Source organism: Ammodytes marinus (assembly GCF_949987685.1).
Source record: "Ammodytes marinus genome assembly, chromosome: 1".
NCBI lineage: Eukaryota > Metazoa > Chordata > Actinopteri > Uranoscopiformes > Ammodytidae > Ammodytes > Ammodytes marinus.
Genome location: NC_137230.1, coordinates 18,530,923 through 18,554,980, shown reverse-complemented (window position 1 = coordinate 18,554,980; position 24,058 = coordinate 18,530,923). Strand labels below are relative to the sequence as shown.

The 24,058-nt window shown below is 38.9% G+C and overlaps 1 protein-coding gene across 1 annotated transcript in view; it reads right to left on the bottom strand.

The window, feature by feature from the left end:
* Positions 1-22,146, bottom strand: part of galnt18b (UDP-N-acetyl-alpha-D-galactosamine:polypeptide N-acetylgalactosaminyltransferase 18b) — a 65,983-nt gene extending 43,837 nt beyond the window's left edge. Inside the window, exon 1 of the mRNA XM_080037263.1 lies at positions 21,672-22,146. Coding sequence (XP_079893389.1) covers positions 21,672-21,909 — 238 coding nt within the window. The 5' untranslated portion in view covers positions 21,910-22,146. The remainder of the gene's footprint in view (positions 1-21,671) is intronic.
* Between the last annotated feature and the right edge of the window lie 1,912 nt (positions 22,147-24,058).

Genomic DNA, 24,058 nt, shown 5'->3' with positions numbered 1-24,058 from the left:
GCTTACTGCACATCACGCTTCATTTTCATACTGAACACTGCTTTATGTCATTTACAACGGTTGCAAAAACACTAAAAAACATGTTAAGTTACATTAAAGTATATTCAGCCTCACATTCGGCACCACCCACAGCCATCCTTTAGAAGCTGTAAATGGCATTTGCGTGCACTCTCTCTTAAGTGCTGGTTAGGGAAACACTTGTAAACATATAAGAGCTTCCGCAGAAACAACGTTAGAAAGTGCTTCTTATCTTCTATCGATCGTTATCAGGAAACAGAGGGCAGTTTCGGAAGACTGTAACACTATACGATGTGTAACAAGAAAAACATTCGCAATGAAAGGGATACATAAATGCTTTTATAGCTAAAAAAGGGTTTTGGAAGATAATCACATATGCACTGTTTTTATTTCTACACATTATGTGTTAAATGACTAATGGGTCTCTAAAGACCTGACATTTAAGGGTAACTGTTAACAGTCCCACTATTTCTGAATTTGTGGATGTGGCCATAGACCCTAGTTTACTTCTGTGGTTTGCCTGAATAATTTAAAGTCTATTTGCATTCTGATTGAACTCTGATAGATCAACTTAATCCTCAGATGTACACTTTTACTTCAGGCAGATACTGATGAAGTCATACAAATGTAACTAGAAAGTAAAAATGACAAGTGATCCCCCACCATTAAAAAAAGAAGATCTTTGTCTGTTCTGCAGATTTCACTGTCTGTAAATACCTTCCAATCACAGCAGAAACTTTGCAATTTATCTCCAGTGTTTGAGTCGTTTTACATCCAAAATAATGAGTGGGAGCATAAAGCCACATCATCAAACGCCGCGGTGCCGTCAAAATGTGCATTGTGTATTCACATTGGCACTAGTCTGGCTTGACCACTTCAGCCAGCGTCTATTAAGCGCTGGCGTCGGCAAACAACGCTACGCCTCCATTGGCTGCTTCCCGGGGTTAGCCCCGCCGTAGATGATTGTGATTGGTTTAAAGAAATAAAAACAGGCCAGCCCAGTTTCCCCCCGAATAGACGGCTCTAAACGGAGTGCTTCCAGACCATACTACTTGCTGTAGTTTGGTCTGGCTTTGCGAGACTACATTGGCACCAACTGACAGGAGAAGACCTTGATGCAGACTTCAGTTTAGTAAAAAACAACCAAAAAAAACACACATATTACATACGAACATTTCAGGATAAACCAGTGTTTCTACAACTTGATATCAAAGAAACTCTCAGCTTTAGGAGATCAAGTGTTATAAAAACTTATAAATAAATCCATTTGTCAGTCAGGTGTTTGAGCACATGCACTTGGGAGGCAAGTAACTCTCCAACCAGACACACTGAAACAAACAGAATGACGCAAGCTACCTGTCAGTCAGTCAATCCCTGAGTAATTAAATCAGCACCACTGTACTCACTGGTTTGAGTATTTCCTACAATTTATTGTCTTGCAATGTTTGCCTTAAATATCAGACTACAGATGCATTAGTATTCATTACAAACGAACAACACAACTGGTTTAGTGACAATTTCTTTCAGCTTCAACATATTTTTGTGTTTTTGCTGAACGACAATAAAAGGAATCTTTAATCTTAAATGAGCTTTAATTCCATGTTGTGACAAGTCCTGCAATCTGTAAAACACATTTAGCAATGAACACAGACCAAAATACAGATTAATATTAATAATTAATTTTAATAGTCCTTGTGACCTGATTTATTTAATTGCGAATGATATGGCATCAACTTTCCGGCTGCACTAAGCAATGTTTTTATTTTATCAGTGTGAAGAAAGGATGTGAATGTGAATTTGTTTTAATTATATTGACTAATCCAGAGATAATTATCCCTTGACACTGCAGTTTTTGCATCTTTGAGCTCTTTCTTTTTGGATTCTGGCCTCCAAGTTCCCTGGAATCTTTCTTTTAGCAGCGTGTCGTTGCGTACGCCATTATGAGATACTGGCATCAGTGGCATGTATTCATCAGCGTCAGAAGAGTTATCTAATTATCTTAGAATCATTATCAATAGGATTATTCATGTTTTCCTTTTGTTTCTTGATTTACAGCTTTTGACATTTATCTGTAGAAATTAAAATTAAAAAAATTAAATGAAGAGTTGAAATACGTATGAAGTGATTAGCGCTGCAAAGAGAACAAGGCATAATTTGTAACATAGCACTGGTATGCTATACCTGTTGAACACAACCAGCACACAAGTTAGCGACTAGCTGGTGAACATTGTAGGGCAATTAGCAGCTGAAGAGTCAGGCATTTGTCTCAGGAGAGAACAACACCAGAGCTAAAATATAGTGAACAATAGACTTACAATCATAAGGGCTTAAAATAAGACTCAATGTTGCTCTGGGTCTTCTGAATGTATAAATAGGCAACTGTCACTACAATGTTTTTCCACTACAACTTTATAGGATGATTATATGTTAGTGTTGTATTTATATCTGGTTGCGATGACCAAAAAAAGGAAAGCAGCTTCAATAAATCTATACATTAATTTATAATTTATAAATTGACTTGACTTCCCAAGCCCTAACAATCTACGGACTCCTGTTATTATAAACAAGATAATTGCGTTTGCAGAACTTAGCAGCTCTTGTACACTGACCCTGACCAACTGTGCATGCATACACAGTAACAAATCATGCTATGTTTTTCTTCCCCTCTCACTAGAAGTCCACTCTACCCTTACAATAAATACAGTTAATAACCAATTAGTCTGCTTACTGGGTCCATCACTGTTTTGGTGCTCTATATCTCTCTCTGCGACTGAATATTGAGGAAATTCTCTCATTAGGACGCATCAATAGCTGGCATGTCACCCTGACATTTCCTCCTGAAAGAGGAGAGGGCTGTGTGGCTTTGTCTTATTCTTTGTTTATTCCCAAGAGGCAATATGCAGTGGCAGAATTTAGGAAGAGGGTCATGTGTACTTTCAGCGGCCTCCGTCATCTCTACCCCTTTTTTTCATTTCTCCTCATTAAAGCACTGCAATCACCCGTGCCCTTCAGAGCATCACAAAGGCTTTCTTTGTGCATTTTCGTCCGGTCGGAGAAGAATTTCTCCACAAGAAAAATTCTACGTCTGATTCGGAGCAACTTGCTGCGATTATTTCCTTGTTTTGAATAACAACACATATTGTGAGACAGTGTCGACATTTGATCTAAAGCTCCGGACATTTTGCTCTTGTGCCACATATTCCAACTGTTCAACCTGGAAAGCTGGATGTTATTGTGACACTTTTCACTTATCTTTTCACTTTTTATCTTGCATGTTTTATCTGTGCCCTGCGTTTAACATCATTTGTCCCCTCCATGGGGTCGTTTCCTTTATAAATTGGAGTCTGGGCTGTGGTCTCTTCTCAAAAAAGCAACCATCGAGATTGGATATAAAATCTGAAATATTTTACAGTTCACCTGAGAGCAGAAAAATAAACTGATGTGGCCCCAAGGCATGGAAAAGTACAGGGTGCGAAATGGTATTGATCTATCACGTAAGACCTCTATCACTCTGAGCTGATACCAGTTATTAACTGGCAATAATGTTTCGCAGGATAACAAATGGAATTTTTCAACCAAGACCTATTTGTTCTATAATTGTCTATGAAACTGCTTTGCTGCTTTCGGGGCTGAGTTTCAGAGCATTCGATAACCACATGGGCTTTAACAGAACCTCACATTCTGGCAAGTTAAATTAAAAAGAAACTGATTAAATTGTGTTTTGAATGGGGATAAAAAAAAGGAAATTGATTGAAAAAAAAGATTACCGTTGAGAAATACCCCAAATAAAAAGAACACATAAAAAGCATTGTAAAATGTATAAGTAGAGAAGAAATAACAGAATTCTTAAAATATTTCAGCATCCCTTGTGAAGTGAAGAGAAAAGACAAATTGTGTCTTCATTAAAACGTTTTGATAAGGAAGAATGGAAGAAAAAAAACAGCAGCAAAAAAAATCATTAATTTAAACTAAATCATGTGACCTTGAAACTTGTAGATGCAATTGTGTTGTCATACATTTATTGTGATATTTGTTTTAGACTTAATAGCTCCCATACAAATAAATATATGGAATTGTATGAATAAATTAATCTCTTAAAATAACAAGAATTAACAGCCATTCTAGCAGATCTGAGGGACTGTATTCAGACGCAGCTATTCTTTAAGCTACGCATGAACAAGCTAACATGCCTTTAACCCTTTAACTTGCATTGTAACCACACGGTTTGAAGACATGCTGATGTTTAGCAGGTACGGTTCACCATGTTTACAACTTTTATTTAGCATGTTAGCATGCTTACAGTCACTAATAAGCACCACACACAATGTGCATAAGGCTGATGGGAAAGTCATTTATTTTGCAGGTAACCTACTTGGTCCAGAACCAAAGAAAGTATTGAAGTATTGGACAAATTAAATTTACAGGAATAGTCAAGGAATGACCAACATTATTACAATTTGTATTGAGGGGGACATGGATGTGTATGGAAAATGTCATGGCAACTCACCCAGTAGATGATAGAAAGATAGATATATCCTTTAAATATCCTTTGCAGGAAATTATAGACAGATAGATATAGAGCGTTCACTCAAAACCACACATTTCACAGCAATCCACAGAATGTTCCTTGAGACATTGTCATCCAGCCATGCAAATGTGGCTAAAAACCAAAAAGGTTTGTGTTTGTGAGATGCACAGAAAAGGGAAAACCATGCAATTCACACATTTTCGTATCTTTGCCTTTTTGAATTTTGCTATGTATGGCGATACAATTAAAGGGGAAACAGTTCCCTCTCCAGATCAAATTAAACTACATCCTTTAGCAAATAAACGCTTGACAGAGGAACAGTATAAGAATCACAATCAAATCAGGCTTGGCATCCAGTTCATCTAAAACAAATTATATTTTCTGAAGAGCAATAACTCAAGGTTTTTGGGGTATTTTAATATTATAAGTTATTTCACCTTCAGTATCAGAGAACGGCTATATTTTCAAAGTGTATTTGACAAGAGGGCGTACCGAGTTCAGATAATTTATTTTCTTTAATATTTTACTATTTGATGCATTTCAAGCAATATAAATCATTCTGGCCGAGCTGTACAAATATGTTAGTCTACAATGTCACCACCAATACCAATATATATTTTTATAATGAATAGGATGAATAGGGAAATATCATAAGATGTGTGAGGGTTTCTGACATACGGTGTTAATATTTCACTGAGAATGAGTAACAGAATCTTTAAGACATTGCAGAGTTTGCCTTTTTTCTTACCAAGTGAATGTAGAAACAGAAGTCTCTTCTCTATATTAATGAAGTCTACATGGATTTGGATGGCAGACATATATATCCAGTATTTTATTTTATGTTTAGTGTTTGATCATGGCCTCTGTTGATGACTGGTATGATGAGGCTGATATGAATTATTCAGGTGGGGAGCTTCTTGATTTTTTTCACTATGGGAGTTTTGAGTGATATAAGGCCAGAACTATTGTGAGAGTCTCTATTCAAAATTCTGCTCATCTCCCGGGGTTTGCTCTGAGGTTATAATTGTGATTGCAGAGGTGGGCAGAGTAGCCAAAAAATGTACTCAAGTAAAAGTAAGTTACTTTAAGATTATAATTACTCAAGTAGAAGTAAAAGTACTCATAAAAATTATTACTCGAGTAAGAGTAAAAAAGTATGCAGTGAAAAGACTACTCAAGTACTCAAGAGTACAAGTAGGCCTACTGAATGACTCCAGATTTATTTTTGAAATATACAGAGCAACACAAACGGTACAGAATAGACACGAACATAATATAAAACAGCAATGTTTAAATAAAGATATGTTAAATAACATCATTTTAAATAAAACAATAAATAAGGTGTTTAAAAATCAAATGAATAACCCTTGAACTCAAACAATAATACATTAATTATCTGCCAAATTAAATACATCACCCTTCAAATAAAATGATAATAAATTAGGCTTGTCCAAAATTATATTAATTAAAACCGATACACTTATAACACTGTTGCAATTGTTTTGCACATACACATTTTAAAACAAATTCCTACAATATGTCACTGGCCCTGAGAAAATTATCTAGGTTGTGTTTAGCCCCAAAAATATAAAACACAAAATTAAACTTCGTTACACATCAAAACCTGCTGGCACACTCACTTAACGTATAGTGGCTGAACAAAGAGACCACTCTCAGACTCTCACACAGCCAGACTGGGGCATGCGAAGTGGGTAGGCTACAGGGAGAACAGGACATGTGTCAAAAAAGAACAGTTTCTCTGTAATTGCGAGTGTGTGGGAGTCTGTGTTATATGCGTTTAACCTACATGGCACGGCCACGGACACAACATCGGTGCAGAACCGCAGCCTTTAAAAAAGTCCGCGGACATTGTTGAGCCCATGGTTGAGCCCTATGACAACATGACAACACTTGTCATGTGACTGAAGTGGCTGCATTTGATTGGCAAGCTTTTGTAATGTGGTTTTTATTGGTTGAAATAGTCACGTGATAGAGATGTTGGCTGAAGACGTCCCCGGGGAGAGAAATCATGAGAGAAATAGCTCTCGCATGTAATAAATAAAATATATAAAAAAATAAGGTAACGACCGTCACGTAGCCAAATGGAACGGCGTAAAAGTACCGTTCTTTCTTCAAATATTTACTCAAGTAAAAGTAAAAGTATGTTGCAATAAAACTACTCCTAAAATTACAATTTATTCAAAAAGTTACTCAAGTATTTGTAACGGAGTAAATGTAGCGCGTTACGACCCACCTCTGTGTGATTGTACCCTGAAGAAGGAGCTGGAATACAGCACACACCATAGAGAATGCACAATTCACACTCCGAACCTCCCTGAATAGGAACTAAAAAAAGATTTGATTGAGTTTTTCTGTTGTTACACGTTCGGTACATCAGTCGGGTACAATCAATGAGCAGCTCAAACTTGCCATGTTAAGATGCGCCAATGTAATCCGATTTACAGTGACCTTGTAACCTGATTGCTGTCATGCATATGACAGATATATACTGTATATCACTTTATTACGGGGGAGGAAAGAAGGCAAACATAATCAACATTATTAAAGTTGTAGTGAAATTATAATTCTCCTTGTTTTTTGTTATAATGCTGACACTGCAGCTTAGGTGCATATTTTATTTTTGAGGACATGATGAAACTGTTTTAGTACATATTTGACAACTGAAAGCTGATGTTAAGAGATTACGCTGTAACTAGTGTGGTAATCTACTGAGAGGAGCATATCCGAGCTCCATATGGCCAATGGACATTGACACAGTACATTTTTCAAGGGGCCTAGAGGAGGTATATTTGTACCTCAATAAGTATTACAGTGAGATGGAACACCAGAGGTAGTGGTATTCATAGTTTTTGTTAGAACATTTGCATATACACCACAGAGAACATGATGACTCCTATTGTCTTCACAACACAGAAATGGTAGTTTTGGCTCAATGTTATGCAGTGTTTTAGCCTGTAGAGCCGCAGTGATCGCTGATAAATCCTACGAGTCCATGTGTTGAACCCAAGGCAACTGACTCACAAAGCAGCAAAGCAGGCTCACACCAAAGAAATCTAAATGTTTAGTTGCTTCAGTGCTCTAATCAGAGCATAGCAGATTCACTTGTACGTTTCGCACACTTTGAAAAAAAGCTTTGTTTTACATCCAGCTCTGTTCTCACCAAGTCATGACATGAACATATAGGCCTTGGTGGCGGGAGAATTGTATCTAACAATTATTCCTACAACAATACAATGAAATGTATAATTAGCTCAAAAACTCTGTGCTGTGTCGCAAAAAAAAAAAAAAAAAAAAAAAAAAAACAGCCCAGTCCTTATCAGAGTACAGCAGATGCTCCACCAAAGCAAATTACAGTTTTGCAGTGTTGGTTTGCTACTCCAGCCAGGCGGCTAGACGGCTGCTGGCTGGTTGATGATGGCAGCCTCTGCCCTCTGTATCAGGCTGACAAGGCACTGCCTGATGGCTGTATCTCCCCCCCTCCAAAATGTTCCAAAACCTTTTACAGTTAAATCTTGTGAAAAATGTATGAATAATTAGGGACGCGGCTTCTTCAGTGACAGCTAGCCGCCCGCTGGCCCTCACTTTGCCTCTGAGGTATACGTCTGCTAGACGGGCGTATCTCCCTCTCCCCAACGTCACATCAATGCCCTTTTATGGTAAGAGGAAATGAGGCAGAGTCAAAATCTGACAAGATGGTGACGTGCATAAGCCAGGACCATTGGATGCAGTTGGAATAACTGAGATCAGTCCGGATGCTACATCCATTTTATATACTATCTATGGTATCAAACACCCTGTGATTTTGCAATTCAATATAATTTCTTGTTATTTACATGGATTTGTTCATTAAGAAATGAAAACAGGGAACATATTCTTTACTATTACTCAAGAGGCAAATTAACCTGTGACTACGTGCTGCAGGGTCATGCACAATGTACAGTGCACTTATTTCTGCAACTCAGGCACCATGTCAAACTGACAGTGTTGTAAAGAAATGATTGTGGAGCTGCAATGCACACAACGTTGTTCTCAGTGTACAATTAAGCAGACATCCCTGAGAAAATACAAACCAAGCTTCTTAAAATTAGATCTACTTTTACCTAAGCATTTTGCATTCTCGGGATATTTGTAAAACAATTTATGGCTGAGACTTGCACACAAGGAAGCAGCACAGACAGGAAGTTAGGAGGCAGAATTTGAGGCATCAACTGCTCCACAATACAACCTGGAATCAGTTGTATGCGCTAGTTATTGTTATCACAAAGCAAAGGGGGTTTCACAACTATAACAAAATAATAGTAGAATTTTGCTAACCCTAACTACACCACCTGTTACTTGTGTATATAAAGAGAGATGAGAGAAGTGCCAGAATACTGCAGCAGCAACAGTAAAGTGATCCATAGTCAAGTTACTTTAAACAGCCAAGTGAGAGGATAAGCTCAGGTGGATGTGTTTGTTAATGGCACCTTGCACCGTCCGGCATCCACATGTGGCGGCTGTAGCTTTTCACTTTATTGTCAGAGCGTATTTATATATATTTTTTTGAAAGCTGAATAAATCTTGCCCTGGAACTGGCAGAAACACTGGCCCAGTTGCATGAATACACATGTTTAAAAGAGTGTGAACATCAAAATCTATCACTCTATTCAAATCAGTCTATTTTAAAACGTTTGTGTGTAGATCCTTGGTGTGTGTCAGGTGTCATCTTCAAACACAGCGAAATCACATCATGTTCTGTTTAACATTATAGGCCATATTTAAATATTACAATTCAAATCATTATAGATCTTCTTTTATGGAGCGCAGAACAGAGGTTCGGTGAGCATATGAAACCTGTCCTCTATTCCCTGTTCACTAATGACTTCATGGCCACACACAGCTCCAACACCATCGTAAGGTTCGCTGACGACAAGACGGTAATGAGTCAGTGGTGTTTTATAAAAGTTGGAGAAGGTGAATGGAGCCCTGGCTTGTACCCGAGTAAAATACATTGCACTAGTCAAAGTGAGAAAACACAAAAGTAAGACAATTTGCAGTAAATTTGGATGGAAACTCTGCTAATCTCAATACAGCTTGACATACCATTGCTGCCCCTACATCCCAAAGTAATTAATTGGAACAGTATAAATTAGTGGGTTATTGCAATAACGATCAAATCACATATTGCTGACCTCCTCTAGAGACATAAATATTATCCAAACAGGGCTCCATGTTTTATTTTACAGGAACAACCCTGCTAGATCAAAGATAACAGACAAACCACACAAGGACCCAAAGAAATATTGTTCCCGAGTGAACAAAGTGTGATAAACTGTAGAGATTAATACATGTTGGCGGTTTGTTCAAGGATCTTAGACATCTGAGGTTTATAAAGTCCCTTAACAACAACAACCCTTATAATCGAATAACCCACAACATTCATTTCTACAGTTTTATTTTCTTTCTGGATGTGAAATTCATTGGTTTGTGGCAGATGCTACAGCTCACAATTCCTTTTGATCAGCAATGGATTAATTATGAGTCAAGGTAGAGAAATATATGTTGAAGGAGATTCACATCAGAGATTATGTTCATAAATCTCTAGCAGTCCGGTTTGCGAGTTTAGTTAGTTGAACTGTACTGAATGTATTGACTTTTTTTTTTAGGTGTGAACAGATTGTCTTTGTGACTACACACATGAACTGCTCATTACACATTTGCCATGCAAGGACGCACAGTGCACAGCAGGTTCGAATGGCTCATGAAGGCAAATTCAAGCAGCTCGTAGCTGGTTGATGTTGGGTAAACACAAACAGACAGACAGACAGACACTGAACGCACCAGCAGCAGCGGACTCCAGAGCTTATTTTTTTTTCAAGAAGCACATTAACGTTAAGATGATCGTTAAATCCAAAAAACAAACCTTCTTAAACTCCAGAGACATACACAACATTATCACAACTAGAAATTATCGTAGATTAAAGAGTGCCACCTATGAGTGGGTACTTGCAGGATTCATTTAAGTATTTATTAGTTTTATTAAATTTTCCCAAATCTTCCTCTCCCGCTTTGGCTGAAATTACACTTCCCTAATGGGATATTATCAGGTTTCATATCTTCTCTTCTCTGCACATATGGAATTTATGGAACAATGCCAGGGATTCAATACTAGGGCAGCAAGTTTAAAGCTGTTTACTACAGACTAAATTTCTTTACATCCTTAACAACACCTTTACTTTGTGCTGTATGTATTTAAAGCACAGTTTATGGACAGTTTAATGTGTAAATTTACTTTTAAAGCATGATCAGCATCATCTTGCACACCAAGGCATTGAGAAGCATGTTGCTCTTGCTTTGGGAGATGTGTCAAGAGTTTGTAGAAAAACGTCTAAAACCATATATGGCTTCTAACATTTATCATTAATGAGAAACATGGCCAAGTTTCCTTCACAATTAATATAATGAATATGATGCTATAAGTCAACACTGATCAATATTACAATTTGTTAAGCTGTGAAACAAAATCAATTCTGCTGTGATAAATACTACACAAACATAAAAAAATAAATATATTTTGTAGTTTATGTATTTTTTTGCTTCAGCTTCTTAGCTTTTAATATGTTAAAAAGTATTTTTGATTAAAGGCTCTTCCAGAGGTTCTTTCACTACACATATCTCTGGAGGAGAAAGCTTAAAGCTATGTATTGTCTGGTCTTTGATTATTTGGCATAAACCTGGTCACATTTACAGATGTGACCATGACATTTTGAATGGCTGCAGGAACTCTTGTCATTCTGCAGCTGCACCTTGTAAAAATAGGCAAACAGCTTTGGCTGTCAAAAATTATTCAATGTATTTGAAAATATGTGCCGACTGATTCAACCATGCAGTCAGAACGGGTCACAGCCAACAAAAGAGAACCAACTCCTGTCTTCATGAGAAGAAAAAAAAGTCTACACTTGTTCACACACTGTAGATGAAAACCCTTGTTGTGCATAATGGCCTGGGTGTGTTTGAACCAGGGCAGGCTTCCTCACTTCTAATAAGAGAGGGAAAGTACAGAGGATGGGATAGAAAAACCAAACACAACTGCAGAGAAGTCCAAAAAGCACGGGTCAAAAATTTCACCTCATCACTACTGCTGCCTTTACTAAAAGCTCAGATATTTTGTAGCATGGAGATATGGCTTCTCAAACGTGTAAAGTTGCTGCAGCGCACAATATGATTAGAATGGCATTTTCAATTGTTTGTTTTTGTTCATCAATGTTGGAAAATAGACACATTTTTCTTTCTTGCTGAGAGTTAGAGAATCAACTCCACTCTGCCTGTAAGGCAACTATCAAGCTACAACCAGCAGATGGATAGCTTAGCTTAGCATAAATATTAGACACCAGGGGAATCAGCTAGCATGGCTCTGTCCAAACAACATCCCTCTACCAGCACCCCTTACGCTCACTAGTGAACACTAATTCATAAAACATTTTTAGGACACAAAGTTGGAAAGTGGGCTTATGATCCAGATGTGTCTTAGAGGTGGAAAGAACACAGCAGACAAAGAGTGGACTGCAGTTCATGTTGCTTTAAATGGACTTGGTAAATGGACTTGACTTATATAGCGCCTTCTAGCCGATTTTCTCAGCCCCAAAGCGCTTTACATATCTTACCACATTCACCCATTCATACACACACTCATACACCGATGGCAGTAGCTGCCATGCAAGGCGCTCTCTGAACCATCGGGAGCAATTTGGGGTTCAGTGTCTTGCCCAGGGACACTTCGACATGTGGCGGGGAGACGGGGGATCGAACCTCCGACCCTGCACTCCAGAGGCGATCTCCCTACCCACTTCGCCACTGCTTAAGATGTGCTGTGAGTTTGTATGAGCTGTTTCGCCACTATCGGTCAAAACAGGTGTAAGTTTATCCCGAGAATATTTAGAGTTTCTTTGACCGACCCAAAGCAGCGAAGCTCATACCAATCCATCACTGTTTAGCAATGATAAATCGCTTATTGTCAACCTGGGCCCTAATGTAAATCGTATAAGGTCACAGATACATCAGATTATAGTAAGATTTACAAGGGTTGTTCTCCTATTTTGGTTGTCAGAAAATCAGCGGGGAAAAAAACTACACGAGAATCTTCACAATATCAACTGATCTATTTAGCAGAAACTGTCAGGGGACGACATTTGAATCGACACTCTTGTAAGAGGCTTTTTACACATAATTTATTCTCTTCGTGAAGAGATTTTTGCCCTCTGGAGCCAGGATAATTAATTGTTTTCATTACCAAACATTCTCCAGAGCACTCACGTCCCCGTATTTCAATAACTTCTCGATTTATTGGAATAACCACGAGAAAATCATCCCTGTTTTACATTATCACATCTCACCCCAGACTCTTTCTCTCTCTCACACACACTCCTTCTACTTATAGGCCCTGGTAGATGATTCAGACTTGGAATAAATCTACAGCAAAAAGTTCATAAAGACCATGGTTAAATTCACTTATAAAAATAAGTCTTGACATTCTGCCAACCTCGCCAATCTATAATATTCTCGTTTCTCAACAAATAGATTTAATCAGAGTCGTCTTCAGTATTTTAGCACATCCCAATTATGTCGATAAGCAAATGTTAGCATGCTAGCACACTATTATAAAAGGGTTTCTGTGTTGTCATTTTGAACATCTGTAAACTTCTGTAACATTGAAGTCGAACAACAAGTGCTGCTTTGAACAAAAACAAATCATTCAAGTCATAGTTAATTGGGATGTTGTACTGGACAGCATTAGATTGAACTGTGTTTTCCCTCATGTTTAGAACCCCATTGCCTTAGAAACACCTCTCAGTATAAGGCAGTTCAGTTTAACTCCACCGTCCACAACAACCTTATAAATAGACATACATTTAAATTAATGAACATTTATAAAAGTGTGTGGAAAACATCTAAATATATCCCTTTTTAAAGTATTTCCCCTAGGATTGAGACATAGCAGCGAGGCATTTGGGGGCACATGGATGTTTTGAGTATTTGCAAAAGAAAAAAGGAGATGAGGGTTGTCAGCCATTGAAAGAACACAGTATGCAAACTGGGTCGTGAATTAAGTTTGACTTCACTTGTCATACTACTCGTTAATTGCACTGCACCAGGGATACATGTCGCTCTACTAGAAACAACATGTCTAAAATGCATGATAATTTCTATAACATATTATGATGGTAAGTTTGTTTAAAGTGCCTTAATAGTCAATCTTATCGTCTTTGGAAAAATCAATCATCATCCATCCCTCCTATCGCTGATACATTATCCGATCGCCAATCGGAACGAGCCTAATACACAAATATTTAAAAAAAGTAAAATCCCTTACACAAAACTGTGTTTTAGAATATCTCTACATACACATGACTAAGCGTGCATTGTCAACGCTAACGCAATTGTTATAGGCCAGTATGTGGTGATAATCTGTCAGAAACAGTTATGACAATATTCGTGTACGTGTGGACATGGGGCCCTAGGATTCTCGTTTTTGCATAGGAAATTTCCTTTCCTAACGAGATGACCTGTAAGTACTTGGCAGATGTGTGGTTCGAATTCTAAAAATACTTAGGAAAGGAGCCTCGATTGCATCCTTAAACCCTCCTTTAGGTTACTCCTGACCAACCTTTACGAAAGGAAAGGAGATAGTGGTATCCCATAATCCTTTACGGCGGCAAGATTTGAAAGCAACAGGCCACCGACGGAGTTTACCGACTCTACTACACAAATATGAACGAGAGACGCGGCAACACAGAAGAGAGGAGAAGAGAAGAGAGGAAGATTTAACTCGGCTAAAACAAAATACCCCTCCTCCACATAAAGATAATAAAGAACTCATAAAAGACCAACATCATAATAGTTATTTTGGTAGCCCATAATTTACACCAGGGGTGTCCAAACTACGGCCCGCGGCCCACTTTTTATTGGCCCACGGCCGATTTAAAAAATATAATGCAATATGGCCCTTTGAAAAAAAAAAAAATATATATATATAGGGGAAGGTGGGGTGATTTGTGCATTTTGGAAGTTGCAAAACCCCTTGTTTCTAGAAAACCGTGGAAGAAATTGGAAATGTGACCACATATTTAAGAAGAGCCATCCATTTGACTCATCCTGTAAAGAAGGGAGACACAAGGAATAAGATATAAGCACATTTAAGCTCAAAAAACTGTGTTTTGCCTTTCAAAGTAAAATTTCCATGATCAAGGTTTTTTGATTATTGTGTCTGAACAATTATAGACACGTTTGAAAACATTTGACACATGTTTTAGTGCTTTGGTATGCTACACTTTGAGTCTATATAGTTAGCACAATGTCAACCCTAAATTGCTGCATCATGCCTATTATCCAAAATTCTGGGGATGGGGTGATTTGTGCGCAAGGGCCTGGGTGAGTTATAAGTAAGTAAGTAAGTAAAATGTATTTATAAAAGCACATTTATGACAGTTTGCACTGTCCAAAGTGCTGTACATAGTGCATTCAGTAGGTAAACAATGAAGGTAAAATAACAATAACCAAAATAAAAGACGTAAAGCCCATACATCCACATAAACACAGATAGTAGTGCAGAGGTAAGTAAGTAGTGCAGAGGTTAATGGGGAGGAAACACCAGGGTGTACATATGGGTTTTGAGCCTTGATTTAAAGGCAGAAATGTAGGGGGAATCACATTTGTCAGGTGGCAGTTGGTTCCACAAGCACGGAGCAACTAGTGCAAAGTACATTTCTGAGAGTTGTGCCAGTGGCATGGCTGTATACGCTGGTCACCAAAAGAAAGTGATTGTCTACAGTAGCTCAGAAGAGAGTGACATCTCAATTCCACTTAACGACACCACTGATGAGAGTTCAGATGGCCAGAAAGATGATGATGGTGACTTTGTCATTGTGACACAATGACGCACAAATCACCCCACTACGTGGGGTGATTTGTGCGACAAGACAACTTTTTTTCCGAAAGCTATATTTCTTAAACAGTTTATTCCAGATCCAAAGTTTTTATTGCCAGGGATGCACAACATCCTGAAATATATGTACATATTTGAGTTGGAGACATAACTGTCAAGGCCTCACTTTAAAATCACTTTGAGTAAAAAGTTGCACAAATCACCCCACCTTCCCCTATATATATATATTTTTTTTTTTTTGCATTTCTTAGTTAACCCACTAGTGCAGGGGTGTCAAAACTGATTGATTGGCCCTTGGCACATTTTAAAAATATAATGTAATATGGCCCTTTTAATTTTTAAATAATCTAAATGCACTCATTATATTACAGAGAAATATGTCCCATAAAAGAAAAAGAGCACCAAGGCCATCCCAGAGGACCCTGCATAATATTTAAATTTAAATTAATATTATTATGGAAAATCCATGTGTCCTTCTCCAATAGCTTCTAATTCATCTGACACAGTGTTTACATTTTTTTTCATACAAAATTCTTCAGCTTTAGCCTCTTAATTTCCCTTTCAAAGTGCACCAGATTCATGCATTTCACTTTAAAAACTTTAAAAAATCTCCCGAGGGGGCATACCCCCGGACTCCTCTTGGAGGGGCGGGATCTCAGCTGGCTACTATTTTCACCAAGCTGGACATTATATGTAAAAGCAGAAAACACTGGGTGTATCAATGGCATTTAACAAGAGGGGGGATGTATCTTTTTAATGTGCAAGTAAAGTGTTGCCATGAAGAAGGATTACAATTTACGAAGACACTATTAAACTAAACATCAGAGCAGCTACATGTCCTGATAAATGTGTTATTTTTGCAAAGTGGCCTGGCCCTTCGTAGATTTTTCTGTATGTGGCCCTCAGTGAAAAAAGTTTGGACACCCCTGATTTACACCATAAGAAAATAAAATGTCAACTTCACATTTAATGAAGACTACTGGGGGCACTTCATTTCAACATCAACATAAGTGTAGCCTCTTTTTTTCACATGTGAATTGGGATTCAAGTGGCCTTAAAGATCTCCTATTACACTACTTTTCTGGTCTTAATTTCTCATTAATGACTGCTATAGAGCAACCTGACACGAATCACAGCACAAAAAAACTATGTAGATTTTCGGGAAACTCTCCCTCTCATCTGGGTGCATTCAGCATTATCTGTCAACACTAGGCTTCGTCCTTCTCCGCCCCCTCCTGCCAACCCCACTCCGTTGTGATTGGTTACCTTCCGGAAGATTTTCAGCTGCGTGCGCAGATTTGAGCAGGCAGGTGGGGGCATGGCCGGAGCATGCCTGAGCACGTTGCAGCATTACCATACATGGAAAAATCCGGATTGCTCTACGTAAGGCAAGGCACCCCAAACTGTAAACAGGGAATACATCTAAATGCATGCAAGTCATAATTTGACACTTAAGTATGGTTAAACATGACTATAAATCATTATAACAACGTCTATAGGTCATAGAAGTTGAAAAAGCATAATAAGTGCTCTTTAAATATTCCCCTTGGCCAAGTCCGACCTAAGTGATTCTCACTCTGTTGGCGACAACCTGATTTAAATCAATATGACAAGAACGCATCGATCGAAATAGCGCTCGTTGTAGTCCATTTTCGGAAAGTAGTCTCGTGCTAGAGACTTACGTCAGCAATACTCGCCACCGCGCAATGACGTCGGTTAGGAAAAGTGTAGTCTGTCGGGGAAATTCTATATTCCGACATGCTGTAATAGAAAACTAAACTCTCAGAGAATTTAAGAATTGAATTACCTTTATAATAAGACAAAACAACAGAGTGTAAAGCCTCAGACCTACACGGTCAGCCCCCGATGGGACTGACAATATCTTTTGGTCGAACAGAGTTTTTAAGGCCCCCTTCAACAATGGGGGTGTCAACTAACAGATGGTTAATAGAGTAAACAGGTCTCAGGGTTTATTGTGGTCAGCCACAATAAACCTTAAAATTGTTTAAGCAACTGTTTTTTCAGCACATTTCTTAGAGGAAATGCACATGTGTTAAACTGATGTGATATACATATGAAAAACAGATCAATTAGATAGTTTACAAATAAATCTGCCCTCACATAGTCGAATTCATTTTAAACAGTGCTGTCTTTTCTTATGTTCGAAAGGAAACACCTTTTCATCTCCCCTTGACCCCGATGACGTTTAGGGTTAAGGTATGGTAAAGGAGGCTTAAAGGATAGGAGATTTGACTATACGTAGAGGCCAATGGCCTCAGACTCTGCTTTCACTCTGCACCCAGCATGAACACTCAGCTGTTCCTGATTATCACCTGCCAGCACACCTGCCCCTAATTTGCATTAATTAGCCTTTCAGTTTATGCCCACTGACTGATTGCCACAATAGAACCGGATTAATTTGCTGCAAAGATGTCCCTCATTCCTACTTTCTTTTTCAGTTTTGTTAAATATTCTCTGTCAACAGAACCCATCATACCTTAAGGTCATGCTTTACATTTGAGAAAAAAAATTACAATATCATGCAGGCTAATTACCAGGCAGCATTTAACAACCCAATTAACACTGGAAGTCACTACTGTAAGTCTAGTTTATTTTCAGCTTGTTCTGTCATTTGATGATTTAAGTATGAATAGTATACAGAACATGCCTTGATAAATTTGCATTTAATATACATTATTACATATTTTTGTCACCTGTATCACACACCAAAACATAATATTGTCTTATGTATATTGTTTTATTAGAGGTGAAGATCGTCTTCCGTTACTCTAAAAGGACTGAGCACTTTAAAGGAACTGGACATTGTGAGTGCAACTTGTACTTAACTGAGCTGCATACCACAGCCTGCCTGCACAAGCATGCACGTGATGCAAACACCTGCACAAACCATGTTCACTCAATTCATACTACTACTGCACTCATTGTCGCTATGGAATATGGCATCAGATAAATACCCAAAAGTCACTTTTCTGGACATGTAGTCAGATTACTCCACTACACTGGAAATACAAATCTTCAGGGGAGAAACTAAGCCAACATCATCAATTAAAACAGGCTTCAGTTAAAACCCCAATGTCTTTCACATTATACATTCATACACGTTTCACCGCTGACAATTGTTGATTGTTTTAGCTTTTTTAACAAAGACAACAGCTGTGAAAGGAATCACTTTTTGAATGCCAAATATTCTACTATGCCTCAAATTTATACAATTCAATTATACATTGATAAAGAATTCTAAATATCGCAAAGTATGTGAACATATGCACATCGATTTTCAAAATCTGAACAATGAAGTATTTGCAACAAGTATGCAAACATAAAGTGATCATTTTAATTTGAAGTGAAACCTTACATGGACAATTGTAGACAGAATCATGCTGCTGCAAAGGTTTTCCTCATTTTTGTTTTTGGTAGGACGAGGCAAAGACTGCAGCAAACAGCCCTCATGGTGGGCGTGTGTGAACCTGCTCAGTCCAACTTGCCAATACATTTTCCTCGGCTGACTGTACTTAATACAAGAAAGAGTTCTGTTGGTTGACGTGCTGTTGCCACGTGGCTCTGTCTTGGTAACAGGCCACTTAGCTTCATCACGTAATGATATATTACAGAGAAAGCTGACACTGGAGACATCTCTTATGAACGTCCCAAGTGAGTTGGCTGCAGTAAATGTTTCATTCTCACATGCGCTACAGCTGTGAGGTTTGGGGTTGCACGCTGGTCTTACAGTGCACTGAAACAAAGTGCTTGTGTCTGTGCGAATAGTGCACCAGGACCCTCTTAAGTGTGCAAGTCACAGAACCAAACTAAAGAATGCAGGAGTCAGAATAGACAATTTCTGAACTTGTCTCCCAACACGAAATGGGAAGAAAATGTGTTTGAGAGTGCAGCTAATGACTCTGGCTCTGCCCGAAGCTCACCGAGTATTGACTCGGATTATGGGTTTATATTTGCAGCGGATGCATCCAGAGCAATTATCAGGGAAATGCAGACAATATGGCTCGTACTTAAAGTGACAGGTCAGGAATTTGTTGTGAGCAGTTTTTTCTTTGTTGCAAATGTGCACTGATAGAAAATCAACAGTCTCCTCCAGCACTCGCTCCAGCACATTCTGCTTAACTGTGCCCCTAAACTCTAGAAAATGACAAGCACGGAGACTCGATGTTGGTATTCATGTGATCTCTGTCCTGTCCCTGCAGGTTATGTCAGGGGTCTGGAAAAAGGTTTCACAAATTGAAATTTGGACAAAAAAACAAAAGCAACCAATAATGATGCTGGACGACTGTGCATGTGGGCTAGACGTGTGGAAATTTCTCGAATTTAAGATTCTGCATCAATGCAGAGAGACACACGGCATAATCAATTGTTTGCTGCCAACACAAAACAATTGACTGACTTACTAACATTGATGATTTGGTTTGGGCTGAAGGGACAATACAATTAAGTTTAGACTGCAAGCAATGTGACTTTCTTGCACTGGGGCGAACCTCTTTTGTATAGAGTCCATGAAGCTAAGGTAAGTGTAACGTAGGAAGCTATGGCGCAGGCAGGCAGCGAGCAGTGAATATCCAAGCTTGATGCACATTTCCCCATGTTCTTTGCATTAATGGACTTAAGTCAAACTTTGCTACCTTTTATACTTAAAGTCTCTTCTCTGAAAAAGTACTCATGTGCACTGTGCAGAAATATGGAAGATCAAGGACGCAATACATCGGAGACGCCGCAAGCATCGTTTTGCAATCAGATTGTTGACTGATTGGTGAATGATAATCCAATCGAATATTCGCAACTCTAGCATGAGCTCATGAATGCAAAAAAAGTGATGGGCACTAATTACAGAATGACTGTCCTAGTTTTGAAAGTGGCCACAGCTATGTTTTTAAAGGAAGAGTTTGACATTTTGGAGGAAAAAGCTAATTAGCTGTAATAACAGAAATAGCTGAAACATGGACTTTGGAGGAAAGTCACTGGGGGCACCTGAAGAAAACTCCACCCATGCCTATGTGGTTGCCAAGCTGAAATGGAGACCTGCCTCCAGGAGGAATGTTTACCCCGAGCTTAACACAGAGCCTTTATTGCTTGCAGCGGAATGAGTAGATTCCTGTCTTCATTTTGCTCGTGCACCAGCTCTGTGCCTTTTCAGATCGGGTCTGCCCAAAACGAGCCCCCCTGTGATGACAGGAATAGCATCTCGGGTGGAAAAAAAAATAACCGTGTGTGATCAAGTGTGAAGTAACTGTACACACCGGGAGTGGAGGGAAATGCTTGGAGGAATTTGAGAAAAAGGATTCTAGACATTCCTAAAAAGCAAGGAACAAAATATTGCATACGGAGCCGAGATTTCAGTTTGAACCCTTCTATAAATATTCCCCAGTAACATTGATCAAATAAGTACTAAAGTAAAGAATTAATGGAGGGACGGATCAGAAAATTCCTTTAGCAACTTCTCCACGGTCCTATAGTTAGATAAGGTTCTGCATGGAAACTGAACAATACACTGTGCTGTGACTGTATTTCTATGTAGACATTCTAGTGCCAGCACTAAACACTTCATTGGATTTTGGCTCTCTCAGTGAGGAGGTATTATGTTGTGTCACACTTCATTTTCAAGTGGCTCACCGTTCAATACATCATGTAAAGAATATGCAGCTGGTTTCACCGTAAACGGCATTCAAATCAACCTCATTGAAGAGGCACAAACCTGTATTTATGAGCATCAATGAATGAGAAAGCCTACACTGCCTGTACAGGAGAGCAGTGTGTTATTGTATGCTTTAAATTTAACTCCATTCTAGGTTCATAGTGAAATGATCACACTTTATTGCATTAATTAGGGCTGAATTTTCATATGTTTTTCTTATTAGCCTACTTAGGCTATAGGCTACCTTAGTATAGTATGTCTCTCATGTGTGCTGTGCCATTCTAAAATATCTTAGGTTGCAGCCTCACTGTAGCCTACTAATCATTTTCTTACTGGCTTTATCCTCTGACACGCCATCCAGATAACCTGATCTTTAACAGACAAAAGAGGTCCTGCAGTATCATTTTCCAAAAACAAAAAATGCAAACACACCTTGTAGTGATATACAATGAAATAAACTTCCTTTCTGTGGAGGTAGGAAACAGGTACAGCGGTGCAGGGAGCGCACATGGAGGCTTTACCTTGAATGTGCTGGTTGACCACATTCTCCAGCCGATCGAGCCTCTCCATGATCCGGAGAGTGTCCCCTCTTTTGTCGCCCTCCAACTTTCGCTCCGGTAAAGGCATCGGGACTTTGATGTAAATGTTGGCGATGTAGTTAGTGACCCATCCGACATAGAGCAGGCAAACAATGTTGGTCATGCCGCTCAGGATCACGCATGTGGACACCAAAGTTTTGGTTCTCCTGGTGCAAGCCATGCCGACATCCCTCCATACAGCCTACAGGATCCCTTCAAACCGGAGGACAGGGCGACAGTCGCCCGAAAAAAAAAAGAAAAAAAAAAGAATAATTAAGTTATTTCCAATGGATGTGCAGCGATGCGATATCCGAAGCGCATAACCTTTACTTCAATAGTGCCATGGTTTTCATTCTTTCCTCCTGGTTTTGTCGATGGCTAAACACAGGTTGTGTTTAATATCTAGGCTACAGGTGAAGCTCCCTCCTCGGTAAATTTCAAACCTCCGTCAGCTCCAGTTGCATTTGAGAATAAAGGAAACAGGAGCGACGCGAGGCATCTCTGCTGCAGCCAATGAGGAAGGATGGCGAGGACTGACAGCAGCCCCTGCTGCACACGCGTCCCCGATGCGCACTGATTCACGGTAAAGTGGATCTGACCGGTCTAATTCCGTAGACCAAGATACAAAGTGTGTGTGATGTAGCCTATGTGTGATTTCTTCCCCCGAGGAGTGAGTCAAGTCGCTGAAGCGCAGAAGCTCTGATAGTTGGCGATTATTTGTTTCAGTCCCTAGAAAACACTTTCCATTCGAACACGAGGGAGTGGATTTGTTGCTGCAATACTGGAAGAAGCCACGAGATAGAGACAGCGTGTCTGCGTAATAGACCATGGTGTGGTAGGGACGTAGGGTCATGTTAAAGGTCTGGCTGTGGTCCAGCATAGACACACAGGGTGCAGAGAAGAGGCTGCCGCTGCACACATCTCTAACGCAATTGCACCTGCTTAAAGGGCGAACTGAATAAAGACAAAGTATTGTTCTAACTGGCTATTTCTGTTTGATGATTAACCTCACCTTTAAAACATTTTTAAGGCATGTGTGTAATGTGATTGCCTCTGTCTACTGGTGCTATGTGTGTCTTGAGGTGATTATTGGATTTTAAAAGGTGGAATCGTCTTATAGGCCTATTTCACTCTTTTGTGCAGCAATTGATGTGTGTAGACATTATTGATTTTCATTAAATGGTACAGCAAGGATAAAATGTATCCACTGTGAAGAGTGTATTGCCCATGTTCCCTCTCCAAGCCTTCTACTTTTTATATGGAGAGTGATACGTAAATTGGTGCCTAGGGATTATACACAGCTGTTGCTTCAATATCCTTTACTGTGTCTCTGAGCCACATTGACCTGTCATTTGTCCCAAGAAATCCTCCTACATCAAAGATCTGCTTCAGGACATACAGTATCCCTTAAATGCACACTGAGACTGTAGTCATTCTAAAAAAATGTCAAATCTTTTACTATATTTTGACTGTTTTGACAGTATTTTTCAGTATCTTCTTCGCTAGTTGATTATTTGCTAATGAAAGCCTCTGTGATCCAATCCACCAGACAGCTACGGCACAGCAGGCTCCCACAGTGAAAGTCTCACATTCAGTGATGAAAAAATAAATGTTACCTCAATATGACACATCATTTTCCTAAAGGGAATTAATGACACCTGAACGACAGTGTGTAAAGTATGATGGGGAGAGGAATCAACACAGACGCTGACAGTCTTTTGTTTGCAGTCATATTAACATCACTGTGTTTTCAGAGGAAAATGCTATTGAATTGCCCAATTGATGGCCGGCTTTATTACACCTCCAATATATAGAGAATGGCAGAAAGAATATGCTGCCATTAAAAAAGAAATACAAATAAAAACCTGATCATGTTCAACTTCAAAGAATATATACCCTCACTTTAAAAACACAACCTCACATTAGAAGCTTGGCATCAATTATTCTCTTAATTAATTGTGTCAGTCGAAGAGCGTTGATGATGTTACCTACATTTAAGCCTTTCCGCCATAATCCACATCTACAGCTGACTTCACCTCTTCTCTCCTGTCTCCAGCATCCACTTATGGCTGTGAAATGATCAATGCAGGAGCCTGCCGCCCATTCATCTCGACTAAAAGTCCTGCCAAAGTTCAAAATGGTTGTTTTTTAGTTTGCAATATGCGAAGGCTTTTTCCATTTATGTGATGAGAACGTGCAGTCAAGTGTTTTTTTTCACTCATTTGATCTCATCTTAACCTTTACTGAGTACATTAAAAGTGAATTAACTCCTTGGTCCATAGTTGCAGTAAGCAATGTCAGTGTAGCTCTCTTAGAGGTGAAAACATTTA